The sequence below is a fragment of the Diuraphis noxia genome, unplaced genomic scaffold (genome assembly GCF_037042655.1).
Source record: "Diuraphis noxia isolate RWA-SAM2 unplaced genomic scaffold, SU_Dnox_SAM2 contig0002, whole genome shotgun sequence".
Taxonomy (NCBI): domain Eukaryota; kingdom Metazoa; phylum Arthropoda; class Insecta; order Hemiptera; family Aphididae; genus Diuraphis; species Diuraphis noxia.
The window spans coordinates 72,334,452-72,355,406 of NW_028301712.1; the positions used below are offsets into that span (position 1 = coordinate 72,334,452).

The 20,955-nt window shown below is 27.3% G+C and overlaps 1 protein-coding gene across 5 annotated transcripts; it reads left to right on the forward strand.

Moving 5' to 3' along the window:
* The first annotated feature begins 12,853 nt into the window (after positions 1–12,853).
* BTBD9 (BTB (POZ) domain containing 9) lies at positions 12,854–20,422 on the forward strand. Of its 5 annotated transcripts, XM_089220347.1 has the most exons (14): positions 12,854–13,111; positions 13,178–13,344; positions 13,412–13,609; positions 14,062–14,269; positions 14,572–14,655; positions 16,479–16,608; positions 16,689–16,919; positions 16,980–17,256; positions 17,347–17,563; positions 17,647–17,885; positions 18,775–18,964; positions 19,179–19,365; positions 19,432–19,536; positions 20,216–20,422. In XM_089220347.1, exons 4-14 carry the CDS (start codon positions 14,100–14,102, stop codon positions 20,309–20,311), a joined length of 1,926 nt encoding a protein of 641 aa, XP_089076473.1. In that variant the 5' UTR covers positions 12,854–13,111; positions 13,178–13,344; positions 13,412–13,609; positions 14,062–14,099; the 3' UTR covers positions 20,312–20,422. The 5 variants fall into 5 exon arrangements, with proteins under 5 accessions (XP_089076473.1, XP_089076472.1, XP_089076471.1 ...); XM_089220346.1 differs by having other exon boundaries at positions 13,178–13,609; positions 14,059–14,269; XM_089220345.1 differs by having other exon boundaries at positions 13,178–13,609.
* Positions 20,423–20,955: the final 533 nt, after the last annotated feature.

A 20,955-nucleotide genomic window follows, 5' to 3' on the forward strand; every position in this document is an offset into this window, starting at 1 on the left:
TATCAGGAAGTTCAATGATAAAATTAAAATTCGAAAAACCGGGATTAATACTTACAAAAAATAGACATGGTTTGCACTAAGCATGCAAAGCTTATCAATACTTATAATATTAAAAATAAAGTATAACATTTAAATATCAATCAAAATTAATGGGTCAGCGCACATTATTTGGAAACTCATGTTATATCTTCAAAACATATTATGCAACAGGTAAGCGTTAAAAATAACAAAATGGCCGACAGGGATTCTGTAGAAATAAATTATACTTTACCTACCTAAAACTAAGGTCCTAAACATTTTTAATTATTAAATGCTTTTAACAATATTGATACAAACCGGTTCCATAGCATGGATGGACCTAAGAAATCTTATTATTATGTTTTTATATATCATATAGAAGCTGGCTAACAATAATTTTCCAGTACGTTTTAATTGAGTTTCCGAGTTAATACAAATTTATTTTAGTGGTAGCTTTTTCATATAGTATTTGTTTTATTTTTATTTTTGTACATATCTTAATATAATAATATATGAAAAAATTAATAAAATAATGAAACGAAAAAATATCACTGACGGTAAAGGCATCTCAGTTAATTACGTGAAAGACCGGTACTTACATGTCAGCAAATCGAAGGAATTTTACATTAAATTAAATAACTATATATTTTGTCATTTTATTTTTACTTTCAAATAAGAATTTTTTTTACAAAAATGTATATTTGAAGCCATCGCCGTATATCATTAAAAGGATCACATTTACTCAACCGTTGTCTACTTGCCTCCGTTTTATACAATTATACATGCATTCAACATTCAGGTACCAACATCTTAAGTATTTACAAAGTTTAAAAATTAGATTATTATCCAGCGAATCCGGAAGCATTTATTAATATTCGTTTAAACGTATTAATCTTAATTTTGTAAATATGTTTGTAATATATGTAATTTTTTGTACATTTTACTTAATACCATCATAACTTGCTTTAACATTAGATATCTACAAGACAATAAAAACCACATAGATAGATGTGAATGATGCGATATGAACAATAATCTTACCCAAAAGATTTTTGATAAATTTTATTTGTTGAATTCACATTTTAAATTTTTAATAATTTATCAATTTCTACAAATGAATTTAAAAATGCCACTTATGGACCATTGCTGTCCGTCTTATATCAGTTCATCAAATTGTTGATCGAAGGGATATGGTACATTATTGAATTTCGTAGATATTCCGGATTTGGGCGGTCACTGTAGTAGCGCCTGCCGCTGTTGTGGTCAACCTTTCGAGGACCTTTCATAGATGGCACTTCTATAGTTCTATTATCGATGTTTATTTTTTTATAAAATAGGTAACAATTATATGCATTACGTTTCTCTACTATTACTGCACCGATTTAACTTTTCTCGCGACTAACACTGTTTAGAAGCGCGTTCCAAAATGGTCACTTGTTTGGGTAAAAAGTCTCCTAATTCGTTGCTTGATAATAATAATAGAATATTTCTTGTTATCAACAAACATTAAAATGCATGCATTTTGTTTCGTTGCATCCATTTAGTGGCATCATCTATCAGTAATATTTTATGAGATGAAATAATGTTCCTATAATATGTTTATTTCAGCACTTAAAACTTGAATGTTAATGATTCAGGTGCAATAATGCATTAAAATACCATAGGTATGTCCATAATGTCAATATACATATGTATATGTATTATATATGTGCAATGTATATTTTAAGTATATAAGGTGTATAATAAATTAATAAAATAGTAAATATAATCGATAATTGTGTTGAATTTAAATTATTAAATCGAGAAAAAAAGCTTATAATGTTATAACTGTCTGACCTTAAAACCTACACTTCATACCTTCACATACTTAACCGTTCATACGACTAAAAGTTTGGTTATATAACTGTTTTTTTTTTCAAATAGGTATATTATAATTTATAATTTAAATCAAAAGGTCATAATATATCTTAAATCAAATATATAAAATTCTGGTTACTCTAACTAGTTTTTTATATTATTTTTTACATTTGGCTTTATACATGGTTGTTTATATAGTTGAACAGAGATAAATAAATGGTTTTGCCTCTGCCGTAGGCGGCTGTCAAAAATCAACTATAAGTCTTCATATACATGTTAAAAACTGTATATGTATAGATAGTGAAATAAGTATTTAATCCTGTTATATGGGCAGGAAAAAAAAATAATCTAATCGAAAATTAATACAAGAAAGATTATGCATTTGTCAGATTAAACAAGGGTATTCAGATAAGTTGTTACTTTTTCCTTATTGATCTTGATATTTGGATATTCCTCATGCTTATTTACAGGAACGAAAAAAGTTGAACAAATAATATAAAAATATTAATTATTAATTATTATATATATATTTTTTATTTTTTTATTATATTACTTATTATAGGTATTACCTATTATTAAATTTACTGATATTATTACTATTAATTTATCAAACGAACATTAAGAAATTAAAAAAAAACCAATAGAAACTATAAATTATTAGTAAAAACATGCAAAATATTACTTTACACTAATATTTAATTGTTAAACAATGTAGTAATGAATACAATATCACTCATAACACATAATATTCCATTTTGATGTTTCTATAAGAAATACTTTTATTAATAACACTTTTAGACGAGCATATAGACTTCTGTAATCTGTAGTTATATAGCCACAACTAGTAATTTAACGAATATTTTCAAGAGAAAATATATAATGATACATAATGTTCTGCATTTTAATTTCATTGAGACGATAAATGCATGATACAAAATATGATGCCAACAAAAATGCTGAATACAATTTTAAGGTACTTTCCGGTTATGTGAGACTACCTTATTTTTTGACAACATCACAATCCTGTTATCTAAGACTACCAAAATGGTACTTTCCTGTTATACGTTATACGAGACTATGGCTATTTTCGCAACTACCACCCAAGACTACCTCTGTTATTGCGACTATCACAATTAGCTGAATGATATCCATATAGGCTGCGTTTTAGCGTCACAAATACATTATATAAATATAAAACAATGAGTTTTTTTTATTGAAATTTATTAATTTAATAATTCAATTTATTAATTTGTATGTGTTTCCATCATTCTTCACTATTTTATTTGTGGATTTATTATTTTTACATTTAATATTTAATATTATATAATATCATTTTACCATTTTTGATCGCGTTTGGTGACAACATTAATATTATTTCTTTTTTTTTATTTATATTACATAATTTGAATATTTGGCCATAATTTTTAATTATTTTATTTTTGTATTTATAATTTTTACATTTACGCCAAGTCTGACTATAGTCTGGCTATAGCACATTTGGTGTGCGCCGTGAAAAATATATTACAAATGATTTCGATATTTTCTTTTTCTTTATATATTATATAAATACAATTCGAATGTGGCAATCTCCGCAATAGCTACAGATTAAAAAAATATTAATTAAGATCGCCCCCGCATGTAGGACATTCTCTTAATAAAAATAAAAATAAGGTAGTCTTAGATAACAGGATTGTGATGTTTTGCAGAAAAACAGCGGTAGTCGCGATAACGGAGGTAGTCTTGGGTGGTAGTCGCGATAATAGCCGTAATCTGGTATAACAGGAAAGTGCCAATTTTAATATTAAATGAATTGATCGTGTTTATTCATAGACATAATAAGATATCTTATTATGTCTATGTGCTTATTACATATATAGTATTAATGTAACTATGGCTTGTGTAACCTCAACCTATGGAGGAAGAAATATATTTAAACGATCTGCGTGACGGCAGATGAATAGACAAAACTGCAGTATAACGTTAATGCACCATCATGCGGTTTACACAGTTTCTTCTTTCGACAACAATATTATAATTTATAACTTGTTTGTAGGTATTCAGTCAAATAACAAATCTTGCGTCTGTGATGGCCTGGAATTAATATTTTATATTATACACTTATATAAACACTAATGCATGCATCATAAATGAAACCCAAACACACATAGTTAAGGATAATAATTAATTAAATTAAACACTATTATAATAACATTTTATTATACATATTTTTAACATATTTATATGTGTATAGATCAAATCGCTGCTTCAAATTGTTTGTCAATGATTATTTTAAGATTATATTCAATTAAAATAGGTACTCATTATGTCTGTATAATATATATATACCTATTTTTAAAATGCATTCTCCTGGCTAAAAAATAAACAGAAAAGACAAAAATTTGTTTTTTAATATATACTTAGTAAAACCTTTTTGGTTTTATTTATACTATACCCATAGCCATAGGTGGGGTAAATGGGTAAAATCTTAGGAGGACAGTGGCAGTCTGTGGTGAAACTAAAAATCTATTAGGTAGGTATGAAAAAGTAACTTTATCCCTCTCAAAAAATAAACCAGCAAGTGTTATATTTATTAGTTAGTAACAGACAATATTCAAATATAAAAACAAAAAGTGTATAAATACTGCAGGTCAAAAACGTATACGTACGTACTAACTCATGAAACGTATATACATCAGATCGCCGTCTCATTACAATTTTAATACATTTATTAAAATTGTAATAGGTAGTGAAAATTTTATACATTAATTATTAATATTTTATTTCTATACAAGTCGTCGACCACGAATTGATACGCCTTCGTTCAGTTTAAATAGATGATTCTATTACTTGATTAAAATCCACTTCTCTATCCCTTTCAATGCACAGAGTTGCGATACTTTTACTCAGTCTTGTATGGCTTGTAGTAAGCCGTAGATTTGTTTTTAGTTCCTTTAACGAAGAGAATAACGTCTTCCATTTGAATCTTCGTTTGTAGAAATTGACAAAAATATAGTTAAACATTTGTTTAACTATTCATAACTAACATTTAAAAAAAAAATCTAAACTATTTTCCTATGAATCTTATACTTCACTGTTTTATAACATTTCATTTAAAATAGACAGCTCTCCTTTTAATTCTAATTCATCTAAACTGACTAAACTTTGTACATACTTTTTAATAACCTCATTCGATAGATTTTCTTTACATAGTACTTCACATAATGTTTGTAGGATATCAAGCAGAAAAACAATTTGATATATCGTTAGTTAATAAATCTAAAAGAGGAAAATAAATAGTGTTGAGCATCTTTGTAAATTGTTTGTTAATCACATCCATCTTGTTTCTTTGGAATAGTGGAGAATTTTAGGAGGATCAATGTTATTTTAATTACAAACAGTTTTTGATACTAGGTATCCATTCTTCATTAAATTTTGAATCACATTTATAATTTTTTATAGATTCAATTGTATACATAGCCATATTTTAACAGTTGTATCTCGTATAATTATTTTTCGACGACTGATAATATAAGTTTAATACATTAGTCAATCATAAACGTCCCTAAGAACATGGAGACAAAATATAAACTCAAAGCTTTAAACACAGTGTGAAAGTGAAGCTGCATCAGATAGAGCCAAAATGTGTATCGATACTTTCTGTTTCCAAAAGAACTTGAAATATTATCTTCAGATTTTCAAGAACAGATTTTATAGCTTCAATCTTAGAATTCCAACGAGGCTCGCTGAGTGATTTAAATATTTTTTTGCTTGTGCTTTTTAAATCTTCTTGCACTTTCTGATTGTCAATATCTGGTCTTGATTTTTTTTAATTTCTACGTTTGATTCTTCTATTATTTTTTTGAAAACAATCATATCTTTTTGAAGATGCCTTTATAAGATTATGAAGAGTTGTTTAAGTTCCAAAGATATTTCTTCCCATTGGTATAGACTTAGCTATCAGTTACCCCCTCTTGACCCCCCCCCCTCCCCAAATTACGCTTATGACTATACCTATAAGTATCTGATATACGTTTGGAAATATAAATTACTATAGTATCTATTATAGTAGGGAAATAATTAACTGTCATTTCTGGTACACGTAAGGTATACTATACCTTGAATAGTTGAATTGAGTAGGTATCTTAAAAAAATGAAATAGGTACTCGTGTCCACATAATATTTACCAATCTACAATGGCACTGTATGCACCATGTCATAGAGCTTCATTTTTGGCATTGTAAGTATTTAGTTTGATTACATTCGACCAGTGGCGGTCCTCCGGGGAGGGGATCGCCCCCCCCCCCTTGGTTAAATATAAAATATAAAATTATTACATAAAATACATTTTTTTATGACTTCTATTTTTAAGTACCTAATTATTGTATTTAATGTGAAAAATATTTCGCCCCCCCCCCCCCCCCCCCATTGGAATTGGTCAAGGACCGCCACTGCATTCGACTGTTCGTTTAAATTTAATAATAATCAATGATTTTTTAAATATTATATATTTCATATATTATATTATTGTGTACCAATTATTGTGGGCTGAGGCCTAAATATTTTTATTTGTACGTAAAATACGTCGAGGGACATTTTTAAAAAGATCAATATTTTTTTCTATTTTTCAGACTTATGACTGACAATATAATTTTATTGATATTGATAAGCATATTGGTTTATTATGATGAAAACATGTTTTATTATAAAGTAGCTTTATTAGTTATCTAACAGATAAGAATACGTAATATGTATGATTGTAGTAGGTATGATAATTTTAGCACAAAATTTAAATGAATAATTGTTTTGTTTGCAATTCTATGATTTTTTCTTGCATATAATGTTGATATCTATTTTTGACATTGGTTGTTATACTTTTAGTTCCCTGACTTTTCAAACTAATGTAATGTGTACTTTTCAATTTTTTTTTGGACGTAATTCACGTAGGTTACATTTTAAAAATACTCAGGCCACTATTTACGCAGTTCACTTTTTTGTCTACTCCTCAAATCATTACTATGGTATTAAAACAGTATGGTAAAATTTGTAGATAACTTTATTGAATCTAGCAAACACTATCGATAAATTGGCGGAAGTGAACATGAAATTTAGCATTAGATACGTATATCCGTATATGTCTATAGTACCTACCACATATCAGGCATCAGCCAAATATTACAAAAATGAGTGAGGTTTGATATAGGTTTAACTAAAATTTAAAAAATTATATTAACTCTTTTAACTAGAAATACATGTTTGTCATGTTTATGTCAAACTATTTCTTATATCTAGAATTGTAGAACTGGCACGTAGTAATAATTTAGAATTGATCAGTTGATCTAACCAATATTTTATTATTGCTCGTTTGTCGCTGCACACGTTTAGTGTAAACTATAAAACATAGGTAGGTACACGCATAAGCGCAACTAGGGGGGTGCTCGGGGGTGCTTCAGCGTAAGGTTGTTTAAATATTGAAAGAGATGTTGTTAATAAAATTACTTCTTCAGAAATATTGGAAATATATTCCAATTCCACTAATAAAATAAAAATAGTATTAGTGTAAAATAGTATAGGTATTAAATATTATGTAAACATAGTATTATTACCTAATCTTTGAGATGATTGTGCCTCATGTAAGTGACTGCTAAAAATGTAAATTGTATAATTATTTTGACATCAGTTATTAAAAAAAATAATATTATTTATCTGTTTATACTAGGTCATTATTTGAATCACCTAAATAATAATATAGGTAATATACCTAATGTATTTAAGAGGTAAATATTTGTGTGCTTATGTTTTTATAATGCATTTAAAATTGGTTATAGTAATTATAAAATTGAAGTAGGAACTTGGGGTGTGGGGGCGTAGCCCCCACGGGTCTGTTTCATCTACATAATTTTAGCACCCCCAGTGTTTGGCCTCTAGTTGCGCCTCTATGGGTACACGTACACCTATATGTTTTTGTTTTAGCTCACCTATTTGAGTTTTGTATTCATTAAATGTGTTTAAAACACGAACTAAAATATAGGATATATCCAATGGCGTAGCCAGGAATTGTGTATTGGGGGGGGGGGGGGCTAAGTCTCAAAAAAAAATACAAAAAATACAAATACAATATTTTTTTTTACACTATTAACTATTTACAATTATATGTAGGTATAGGTATACATTTATTTATTTATTTATTGTATTCAATTATTGTTATGGCAGAAAATTAATATTTAATCTTGATAAAATTTTAAGGTCGACAGAGTCAATTGGGAGGGCTATAGCCCTCTTAGCCCCTCCCCCTGGCTACGCCACTGGATATATCTTAGTTCGTGGTTTAAAACGAATGTAATATAAGCTACAAATTACAATTAGTACTCTATGTTTATATTATACAATTACATTTTGCTTGTAAATAGATAGTGAATAGCGTTCCACAGAGCATTTTGGCACATCACTGAAGCATAATATATATAGTTGAACAACTTGTACGATCTACTGAAGGGGTTTCCCCTTATCCATTGACCTATCAGATATAGTAATCAGCTAGTACCAATTCCTGTACCCTGTGGCCTGTGCCGTGCAGTAAACTCACATAAAAAATAATGTGATAGCAAATATTTTCTTATATTATTTTTTTATTTACCGACTAAATGTAGAAATAAGATAACACAAAATATGATTTGAGAAAAACTCAAAGGGCCGGGATGGTGATTATTCCTATCAAAAAAATTTAATTATGTTTTGCTGAGTGTCTTAGTATTACAAATGTAATATTTTAATTTTTTATTAAATGATGAGGTTGTTTATTTAACCCTTTAAATATATTGTGTGATTTATACCCTACAGTATAATAAATATGATAATATACAAATTAAATTATTATTAGTGAAGTTTTAATATTATATAGTTGGACGTTAGATGTTAAAACATATTTAATAAATTATAATAGGTAGGTAGTTGTATTATTGTCATAGGCGTGCGCAGAATTGTTTGCACTGTTTGCAGGGTATGCAGCTGATAAAATATGTCCCTCTCCCATAGATATAAATTACCAAAAAATTAATGTACATGACATTTCATCCTAAACTTCTGGTTATTAATTTGTATTAGAATAAAAATAGGTTTTTCATATATTTTTTTTTTAATTCAATGATAATTAATTTTTTTACAAACATGTTTATTGAAATGAAAATTTACACTAAACATAATTGTTATAACTCAAGCCTTCTCTTTCCTGGTATAAAGACTTCAAATTCTTTAATCACATCCTCTGTGTCAAATGTCAATTTCAATAGACATTTGTTATTCTATGACTATCAATAGTCATAATTGCAATTTGATTACAAACACTCGGTAAAAATATTTTTCCAGTGTTTTCTGGTCAGTCATGCTGGTATTATATTAGTACAGAGCAAATTAAATTTATATATTAGTATCAACTATTCAACTATTGTAATAATAACATGAGACTTTTCAGTATTTAGATATTGTAAAGTTAAAAATGTAACCATCGTCATTTTTGTAGGAAAATATAAATAGTTAATACCTACACTAAAAATAAAACCGATATTTCCTTATTGAGTATTAAGAACCGTCCACAATGAATTTAAAAACAAGTCTATACTCTATACTGATATCGCATTACCATTTTATAACCACTATCTAACCAGTCGAAATTATGAACTGAGACATTGTTCATGTGCCCCCAAGCGTCTGCCCGCTGGGTATGCAAACGCATACCCTGTGCGCACTCCTATGAGTATTTTTATTAATATTTCTAACTATTATATATATTAATAGTACCTATAATATATCTTACTGTTTATAGCGTATACCCTGAAAACTAACCACTAAACATAAAATAAATGGCGAGAGAGTGATAGGTACCTCAAAAAAAAAAAAAATGTAAGATATAGAGTAGATGGCATGCGTATTAAATATTAATAGCAAAATGTTTGGTATAGGTAATAGTAAACTAGTAACTAGTAAGTAGGTACTCACTATACTCACTACTCAGTACTTTTAAATGGAAATATGAGACAATTATTTTATTTACCGGATGAGCTCATATTATAGTAATTTAATATTGTAAATTTGTATTGATGTAGTATAGGTATATATACTTTTATCTATCTTTATTAAACATATATTAATCTTATTTGTTACTAGAATATGATTAAGTAGGTATTAATATTATTATTTATTTATTTTATAATATAGGTACTTAAATACTCGCATTAAGAATACAAAGATCAAAGACATTAATATGTTGATGATGATATTATTTATAGGCATTATAGTTATATTACTGTAGGGACTTGCTTTATTCTCCGAGGGGCAAGATACATTATAAAATATTACAAATTTGAATATTATAATATTATATTATTTTCTGATATTTGGCCGATCACTTCCACAGTTGATATCCGCATATAATATAAATACAATGAATTCAACACATCCAATTTTGATTTAATTGCGTATTAAACATTATAATACCTATGTATATATATATTATACCTATCGGCAACACTTTCAATTTCTACGCAATTAATATTTTTTGAGTAATAGGTAAAGAAGCCACAAAAATTCTTTTGGTATTATAGTATGTACTATGTTTGAATATTTTACCAAAAAAAATTGTATTTCAAACGCGCTGATGAAATATTTAAGAGGTTTTATACTTAATTTTAGTAAAAAAACTGGTTAAGCACCATAACATTGTTAATAAGCATAAATTCTTAATCAACATATTTTATAGAAAAAATTACTAAAAAAAGTCAAAAATTTCAAATGCTTATAAAAAGCTGAAAAAGAGCTGAAATATTTTGACAATTGCATATACTTTATTTGGGAAATACTATAATTAATATCAATATTTGTTTTGAAAATTTAAAATATCTATAAATTATTATGAAATACATGTTATTCATTTATAATTTTTGAATTACAACAAGATAACAAAATTGATTTTACCAATAATTGAAATTGCGTAAAAATTCCCGTTTTTAGTAAATATTTTTTCATTTTTCCTGATTATAAAATAATAAGACTACGGTTAGTTTTACCTTTTTATTTCTCCCTTCTCACTAGATCCTGCAATTTCTTATACCAGAAAATACACTTAAAGTTAAATATTTAAGTATTTTTTCTACTGTAAAAAGAGACTCTATATGTATAGTCACACAAAGACAAAACTCTTACACAAAAAATACTCATTATAAATCCAATACTAATAATAGCCTAAAAACCATTTAGTTTAGTACTACGCGTATACCTAATTTATATATGTATAATATTCTGACAACTACCTATATTAGTCGAATTGATATTTTTTTAGTAATTAATTAACAGAAGTCAGAACTAAATCATAATTATTATTTATCTAGAGAATTCTTATAAAACTATCATAGAAAAATTACAATGATTATTATATTACATTAACTATTACTATAAGTAGATGATAACAATTTATTATCAAATAATTATATATTGTTTATTCACATATTATAATAGTTTCGATGTGACGATGTATATTTTCAAGCCTAACTAACTTCTGAACAATAATGAATAATATATTTTTTATATTTTTATTTACGAAACAATGAATCGCTTTATCATCTTCTACGAGTTCTAATAACTAATCGAATCTATATGTATTTTACGAAAAATAATTTAAGATTAAAACGTTTGTCAAAATGCAAAGCCGAGCAAAGGTATACCTTTCTATGCGATTTACGTATGTAAAATTATACAATAAACATCCACAAATTCTATATGATTATGACTGGTTTGATGTTTTGATTTAATGATATTATAATAATTGACAATTATATTGTACTTAAAATATTTATATTTATTACTATAAACATTATAGGAGTTAAAACTACAATTGTACCTATGTTACATTAATACAATAATACGATTCCTAATTACTTATGAACCTAAATCTTGTTCACAATGGAAATGCGATAGAAGAAAATTCGCGTTGTTGGTACATTTCTTGGGCCTGTAATGGACAGATAAAGTGGAGACTGGAGAGCGGAGAACAAGAAAAAACGAAGAATTAAAAACGCTCTTTCATAAACCCAGTATACTGGAAACGGTAAACAACAAAATATTACAATTATTGGTTGGACATGTTTGGCATAGCCTGCAAAACCTACTTATATGCATTGTAATAAAAGAAAATTCTACTGGAAAAAGACCGCTGGGAAGACAATACTTCTGTAGAGTGTAGAGAACCTATTTTTAATAAAATAAAATTAGTAATTACTACCGTTCTTAAATTAAAATGGTTTTTTAAGTGAAGTTAATACATAAGAAATTATGTAAATAAAATTAAGTTAAAAATCCATCTAGTTTATAAAAATAGTTAAAATTGCTTTGAAAAGCAAATTAACTTTGATGAATTATTTGATCTACTTGCACGCAATATCAAAACCTGTAAACAATAATTAATGTGATCTATTTCAATTATTTTATTTTTGTACATTTTTAACTATTTTTTTTACCCATATTTATTATCAAATTGTTCGATAGTTATAATATTATTGTACTTTTTTTAAAATAAAATTTCAATTTGTTAGACACGTTTTGAACCAACTAATTGACTTCACTTGAAAACAACAACATTTTAATTCTTCAACTTAAAATAGTGAAATTTGCCTTCGATTTGCACATCCTCGATAGTATATCCAGTATACAGACTAAATGATTACCTATGCGAATGCGAAGATCTCCTATATTATATTGGTATATATTTTATTGTTTTGAATTATAATAATATTATTTTTGTGTTATTATTATTGGAGTTTCCACTTGCCACGACTCTTGCCGTGGTAAGGCAAAACGAAGGTTACCGCGGTTAGAGTGCGCACTGAAATACCTATGTACCTGTACCGAGTTTGTTGACAAAAATGCTACGTGACCCGTCGACCCGCGTCTGCGCTACTCGATCGTCGAGTATCGAAAGGCTTGCGTGTTGCGTGTAGTGCGTAGTTGCGCACACAGCAGTGTCACACATAACTACACAAGCGATAACTATTCTACTTATACGCGTAGCGTCGACTAGTGTGCAAAAATAAAAATAAATTTTAATAATAAATCCAATATCCATCATTCGACATTCGCACATTACGTAATTTGTTAATGTTGTGAATGACAATATAAATATTATAATATATCGTTTATCAGTGTGCGCAGTTGACAATAATATTATGACATTAGGACATAATAATTAATAGTAATACTTTCATCGTTTGCCCTTCGACCGGATCCAACATTCGTACAATTTTTTCTTTTGTTCTAGGTATTATAGATCAACTTATACTCACAACACGCCCACCGCGCCGTCACGTTATCATCACTAATATGTAATTGTTATGTGATATCAAGAAGCCGAGAGAAGAGACATTTGACGCTTTCATAACATCGTCATTAAAACGCGGACCAGTGTTGTAATATTCATTTCATTCTGTAAACAGTTTACTCGCGGTTACTACTGCATCAAAACACGCCTATTATTATTTGTTGTATATTATAGCAATTATTACTACCGTCGAAGTGTCGAACCCATGTACCCAACACCTAGTTATCTATAAAAGATAGTATACATACACACGCACAATACGATCGTTTTGCGCCATTCAACGGTGTCTGTGATTTTATAACGCATATTATTATATTAATTTTTATCTAATCTACGAAACGAATATAACACTCTGCCCACTGGAATTCGAAGGTAGGTTAAAACAATACCTAGTTTTTATTATAATATTATTTTAATTACCTTCGCGTATCGATTACTGCAATTGTGGTTAATATAAAATGTCGGTGTCGCGGACTCGTCTGGCCGTGCGTGCTCCATCGCATAGATACTCTATGTGTTTAGCTCTGTGCACATTCGTAGTCCGTTCGTTGGTCAGACAACAACGAAAAAATAACCATCAGGACCACTTACTCAAACTTGGAACTGAACTCGGAGAAGATGAGTATGTCTGTGATGTTTCGGTCGCTTTTCCACTGTGGCCCTGTACTGACCGACTAGAATGTGTCGTTTACCTACCAAATAATAATAATATTAATATTAACAATAATAAAGATTATGTTATAGATCTGGTTTTTTTACTATTCTATCCACACTTGCCCTCATCATAGTTGATGCTTTAATAAGCTAAACGTTTGTTTCAGCAGCTTACGGACCTTTGTTTTACACTCACCGCAGTGGTGCAATGAGTGGTCAACATTTGGCAGATGGTGCGGTCGACACCAGCAATGGCGGAAATCATAGTCCAGTCGACACTAAATCACCTACATCAATTGAAAAACAACATAGCTACGAGCAAATCGATCATGCTCATTTTTTGGCCAATGACATCGGCACTCTCTACCTCAATGACAGGTACCACATGCCAAACATAAAATGTATTAAATAATCAATAATCAAATGTAGTTCATGTTTAAATACCACTTATTAATACATTTTTATATATTTGGTATTATTGTCTTCAGTTGCATGTCTAGGATTTTTTCCGGGGGGGGGGGGGGGGGTAAATATTTAAATAAACATATTCAGTATACTCATTCATATTATTATAATATATACAAATTGTACTGTGTACTAAAATTGGTATTAATAAGAAATTAAATAGTTATTCATGTTTTAATTTTGTATATTTTTAACTTAAATTTGTTGGTTTATAGGTTTTCTGATGTTGTGTTGGTAGTGAATGGTGAACGTTTCCATGCTCACAGAGTGGTATTGGCTTCAAGAAGCGATTATTTTAGGTAATAAATAGTATGCATTAAAAAAAATATATATACTAATTTTTAAATTAAAAGTTGTTAACTTAGTACCTATTCATATTTCTGTATTTAAGGAAAAGAACAATTGTACATTTTTATATAGGTGTAAACCATAAAATAACACCATTATAATGCAAATAATGAGTTAAGAGGTCAATTGTGTTATTTGGCATCTGATTTAATAGATTTATAATTTTTACTTAATTTGTTATCGTCATTTATGCGTTCAAAAAAATATTTATTTTCGCAAGATTAATATTATTCAATATTAAAACAAAATGTTATAATACCACTATTTTTTTACAGTGATTCATGAAGATTTTATACTATCTATTAATTATTAAAATAAATTAAATATTTTTGATTTGTTGGAAACCTTCATATTTCTATGTACATTGAACTCAATTATTATGTTTGTTTAATATTAAATTTGAATAAATAATGTTTATTTTTCTATCACAATTATCGGTAACTGATAAACTGAACAATTGTATTTTATTAATGCTTTTTTCAATTATTTTTCTATTTAACATATTATTTTCTGGGGTATAAAATATATTTGAGTAAGACTATAATATTTAATATTAATGTCAAATTGTTAACTTAAAATACCTCCTCAGGACTGTACTACTATCTATTACTAACCTGATTTCTAGGTTAAGTTTCTTTTAGATTTTAAGCTAAATAATGAATATAATAAAACCTAAATTCTTGTGTCTATCAAAAGTAAGAATTCCTATTATTTTTCAAAAAATTAAAAAAATATATTTACGTAATATCAGTTATCAATACAATCAATTTTATTATTTTGTTGTAATTCATAAATAAATCAATGTAAACATTTAAATTTTTTGACTTAACTTTTCTTACACAATTTTATTATTTTTTTGCATCAAAATGCTTGAAAATAGCGTAGAAAATAGTTTTTTTGTTATCAATTAGATTTTATTTATTAAAATATAGTACACTAGTATAAGTTTGATAATCATATTTCTTAATGTAATGAGTTTTCATAGTTAAAATAATTTCACAAAGTTATGGTGGAGACTGCCTACAGTTTTCTAAACTCTATTATATCTGTAATATGGATTTAAAATGAACCTAATTTAATTAAATTTTGGTATGTTATAAAGAAACTGCAACTTTAATGAACATAATATTATCTTTACAAATATGCCTTGAGATTTTGACTTATAGCCAAATATCCAAGTATTGGATCTTCATCAAAATATTTGTACTTTATCTTGTAAAATGCTACTAATTATAAGTTGTACTCATTAAAATATCATTGAATATTATTATTTGTCAAAATATTTTGTATAATGTATCATGTTATACTTTATTGTGTTTTAAAAACTGTTCATGATCAATACTGTTATCCTTTGTGGGCATATGCTTTAATATTATGAACTTTTAAATTTTAAAATTATCTATAATTTATTACTTGTTGGTTAATTAAAAATGAATTATGTTAATGTATATTTCAGTATCTTGTACTTGTATTAAATTATTAAAAAAATAATGTGGTAAAGCTAATAATAATACATAGGTTTGTAGAAGATTTTTTTAAATTTTTGTGGTATTTATAAATGTATCATATTGTTTATATTACGGTAAAGTAAATAGGTTTATATTTTAGTTTAAAATAACAACTTTTATTATTAATGTATTTTTAAAAATAAATTTGTTTTATATTATTCTTAGTAAAGTACTTATTACTAATTAATTTTATTTAAGTAATGTTTGTTAGTCAAACTTATGAATTTGTTTTGAATATTTACATTAATTGTTTATTTAATTTACAGAGCGTTACTGTATGGTGGTCTGAAAGAATCTCATCAACCAGAAGTGGTAATCAATGAAGCTTCGATAAATTCATTTAAAAAACTTCTTGAATACATTTACTCTGGACGCATGAACTTAAGTATATTAAAGGTGAATTTTTAATAATTTAATTCAATTGTGTACAAAATATTGCAAATAGTGATTTATAATAGCTAATTATTATGTTTTAGGATGAAGTAATTTTAGAAATATTTAGTCTTTCCAATTTATTTGGTTTCACAAATTTGGAACTATCACTGTGCAAGTATTTACGCAGTAATATCAATGTTTATAATGTGTGCTCTATGTTTGCTGCAGCTCGCTTATACCAACACAAAGAGTTAGTTACCGAAGCTTTGAATTTTATTGACTACCATGCATTGGAAGTACTTCAATCGGAAGCTTTTTTATCTCTTTCATCTGTATGTTATATATTAAAATTATTTAACTGTATAATAATTGGTTTATTAAACTAATTTTAGGAAGCACTTCAGGAAATTCTTAATAGAGATTCTTTGTACGCTTATGAATTGGATATATTTCGTGCGGTTTGTCGTTGGATTAAGGCTAATCAAGATGATGAAGATCCTGAGTTTAAGATTAAAGTTTTGTCTGCTGTCAGATATCCCTTGATGAGTCTAGATGAATTGCTTTCTGTTGTGAGGGAATCGCAACTTGTAAGTTCTGATAATATTTTGGATGCTATACAACTACGAAATACATTACCTTCACATAAACTCAAATTTAGAGGACAGCTAAGTACGAAAATTTTGTTTACTTTCTAAGCTTACATTAATTTTGTTAGTTTTGTTTGGTAATAATATATTCAATTTATTTATTTCATTTTAGAACCTAACTTAAATATTGCTCATCCTTCACAAGGCGCTCAGGTAATGCAGGGAGAAATGCGTTCAGCATTATTAGAATCTGATTCTAGTGGCCATGATCACGAGCGGGGATGTACAAGGCATTTAATTAATGAAAGCGACAGCGGTATTATGATAAAGCTTGGTCATCCTTCAATTATTAATTATATAAAAATGCAACTATGGGATAAAGATCTTAGGTATAGTAATACATTTTTATTTTTATATATATTATATAAATTATATAAATACATAATATATTTACATGTTGTTTGTAATTAAGGTCCTATTCTTATTACATTGAAGTTTCAATGGATCAGCATGATTGGGTGCGTGCTATTGATCATTCAAATTATTATTGTCGATCAACACAACGTTTGTGGATACAACCTCGAGTAGTGCAATATATTCGTATTGTGGGTACCAATAACACCGTTAATAAATGTTTCCATACAGTTTCAATGGAAATAATGTACAATTCAGAAGAAATGCATTTAGTAGACATTGAAAAAGGATTAGTAGGTATGTGTATAATTATATGGTAATGAACAGAGTACTTAGCATAATATTATACTTAGCATAATATTATTGTTAATTTATGGTCATTAGATTGATGTGTTGTCTTCATCTTTCACAAATCCTTTTATCTATTTGTTCCGTTGATATGTATAGAAAACTGTTAGGCCAATTAATAATTAAACACATACAAATTTTAAAAAAAAGAAAGCAAAAAAAACAAAAAAAATCATAAATGAGACATATTTAAATTCAAAATTAATTTTTTATTATTTAAAAAAAAAAGACACTTGTAATCAAATCCAAACCCTATTTATAAGTATAATCGTAAGTTAGCCTTCTGACATATGATTAATAATAGTTACAAAAAAGACTGCTATTGACTAGGTCGCATATTGCAAAATAGTCGTAACATTTTTTTTTTTAATTTGAAATATACAATCTATACCTAAGAGGCACAATGAGTACATGTGATAGAGAGTAAAATTACATATATATTTTATATATTAATACAACTAAAAAGGAGAACTAACAATAACATATATATTTACATGAAACTCGATAATATGTGAGAAGCCATCCAACAATGACACTCACTTTAGTATTTTAATGTTAATATTTTAACACAATTATTTATAATGATAAATTATGAACCAGTCACATAGGTTTTTATTTTGTGTAATACAGAATTTTTTTTTTTTGATGTCCTTTTAAAACAATAGCTTTCAACTAGAAATATTTATCAAAACCTTTTAAACATTATATATGTGTTAAAAACTTATATTGATTCTTAAAATATAATGGATTAAAAATCTCAAAAAATGTATACTCAAACACGCTTTCTAAGTTAGTTTGAAGTATTATTAATATTCTAATTGAGTTTATTGAATTCTAGTACCAAAATTTAATGTTGCTACAATGGCCATGAATGCTATAGTGATTGACGGAGTAAGTCGTTGTCGAAATTCTCTGTTAGACGGTAACTCTAAAGATTATGACTGGGATTGCGGTTACACATGCCATCAACTGGGTTCTGGATGTATACTTGTTCAGCTTGGTCAACCTTATATGCTTAGTTCAATGAGGTAAATTTTTATTATTTATTTTCCAGTTAACTGCTACAACTATTCTTTGAGTTTAGCTTATAGTGATTGCTAACTTACTTATAGTTAAGAGCTAAATTAAATCCATTAGGCGTATCAGCAACATACACTAAAAGTTTTGATTGTTGATGTTTCCGAAGGAACATAATTAGTTTATCAAATGTATATTAAATTAATTATTTAATGACAATTATAGAATGCTACTTTGGGATTGTGACGACCGCTATTATAGTTACTATGTTGAAGTGTCAGTTAACATGTGGGATTGGGAATTGATTGTTGACAAGTCTAAAGAGCTTGTTCAATCTTGGCAACTTTTGCAGTTCAACTCTCGGCCCGTTGTATTTATTCGTATAACTGGTACTTTTAATTCAGCCAATGAGGTAAGCCAGGTTTAATAAAGTTCTAAAAGTAACACATATTTCTAAATGGTATATTTTTCCTCATAGGTTTTTCACTGTGTTCATCTAGAGGCACCGGCTCAGGTTCCATTAGATTTAAATACAGTTGAAGTCGAACAGGAGATTTCAAATTTACAAGTTACAAAAAAAATAGTAAGTGAAAGTAATGTGTAATATTATGCGTTCAGGTACAATATTGTTTATTTATTATAAAAAACAAAAACAAAATTGATACTATTAATACTAATTTCCTTAGAAAAATTGGTTATTCATTAGTAAATTCCCAATTAATATATTTTTACATATCATTGAGTTAACGATTATACGTTATTGAGTGAAATATGTGGACAATTCGTTTGTTCAACATAGAACTCATTAAAACACATTTTGTTTCATATTTGGGAATATTTGAGAATATAATATATAATATTTAGATTAGCATAATATTTTGGAATTTTTACAAAAAAAAGAAAAAAACATGCATTGATATTATTTTTAACCTGGATTGCTACATAATGTTATGGACAAAATTCTTAGTACCGAATAGAACATAATAATTGCTAAAATATACCGCTTAATCTGGAGAAAACCCTCTGCCCAATTACTTGTTGTATTATATTTAAACAAATATTATTTTCTATATAGTTGATTATTATCATAAACTGTGGGTAAATTCTTTTGGCTGGAATAATTCTTGGTGTTTTTGATTAAAAATAATAATGATATTACCATTCACTGTGTTAAGACTGTAATAAATATTTTAAATATTTACCCCCTATTATTGGTGATAAATGTATGAAAAAACATTTATTTTTGTACTCTATATTTTTAGAACAAAAACGTATCAGATGATCATGAGTCAATGGAAACACCACCAACTACAGCAGCAGAAACTTCAACACCTGCAACGGACGGCTTGACTGTTTAAATCATCAATTTTACTACATCATTCGCTAATGTTCCTTGTGTGTTTTCCATAATAGACTGAATGTTATATAAAATTGTTATTAATATAAATTATACAGTTATTAATTTTTCACTATTTGTGTATTTGTATAATGTCCATTTTTATAAATGGTTAATTGTTTTTAAATAGTATTACAATTTATTTTAAGTTAATTGTTATCTACTATTCTATATATTTATTAAAAATAATTATTTTATACCCTTGCACTACACTTTCTTATATTCTGTAAAAAAAAACTTGTAACTATGTATATTGTATTATTTTTAAAATAAACAACTATTTATAATGATTTTAACTTAAAAAATATTTTTATGTCTTTTTGTTCTATTTTGTTTATTGTAAACAATATAGGCTGGGTACAATTATCATGGTATCAGGGTATATATAGATTGGGTAGTCTCGGCCCTTCTTGAAATATTTTTCAATCGACCCTTAATTTGTTATAGTAGGTAGCCCATATTGGATGAATTTTAATATTAATTAATAGTAATGACCTTATCACGTTTTTTGACTGTATACTATTATATAGCTGTCATTAAAAACGTTACGTGGACATTGCAGCAAATTTCTCATACCAGTCTAAAATGAAATTGGCCCGACTCACT

Excerpts from the sequence above, each read along its gene's own strand:
- BTBD9 (XM_089220348.1), top strand. Across the intron at positions 17,886-18,774 it reads CATTGAAAAAGGATTAGTAG|TACCAAAATTTAATGTTGCT; the intron begins GTATGTGTATAA and ends ATTGAATTCTAG. Across the intron at positions 18,965-19,178 it reads TATATGCTTAGTTCAATGAG|AATGCTACTTTGGGATTGTG; the intron begins GTAAATTTTTAT and ends TGACAATTATAG.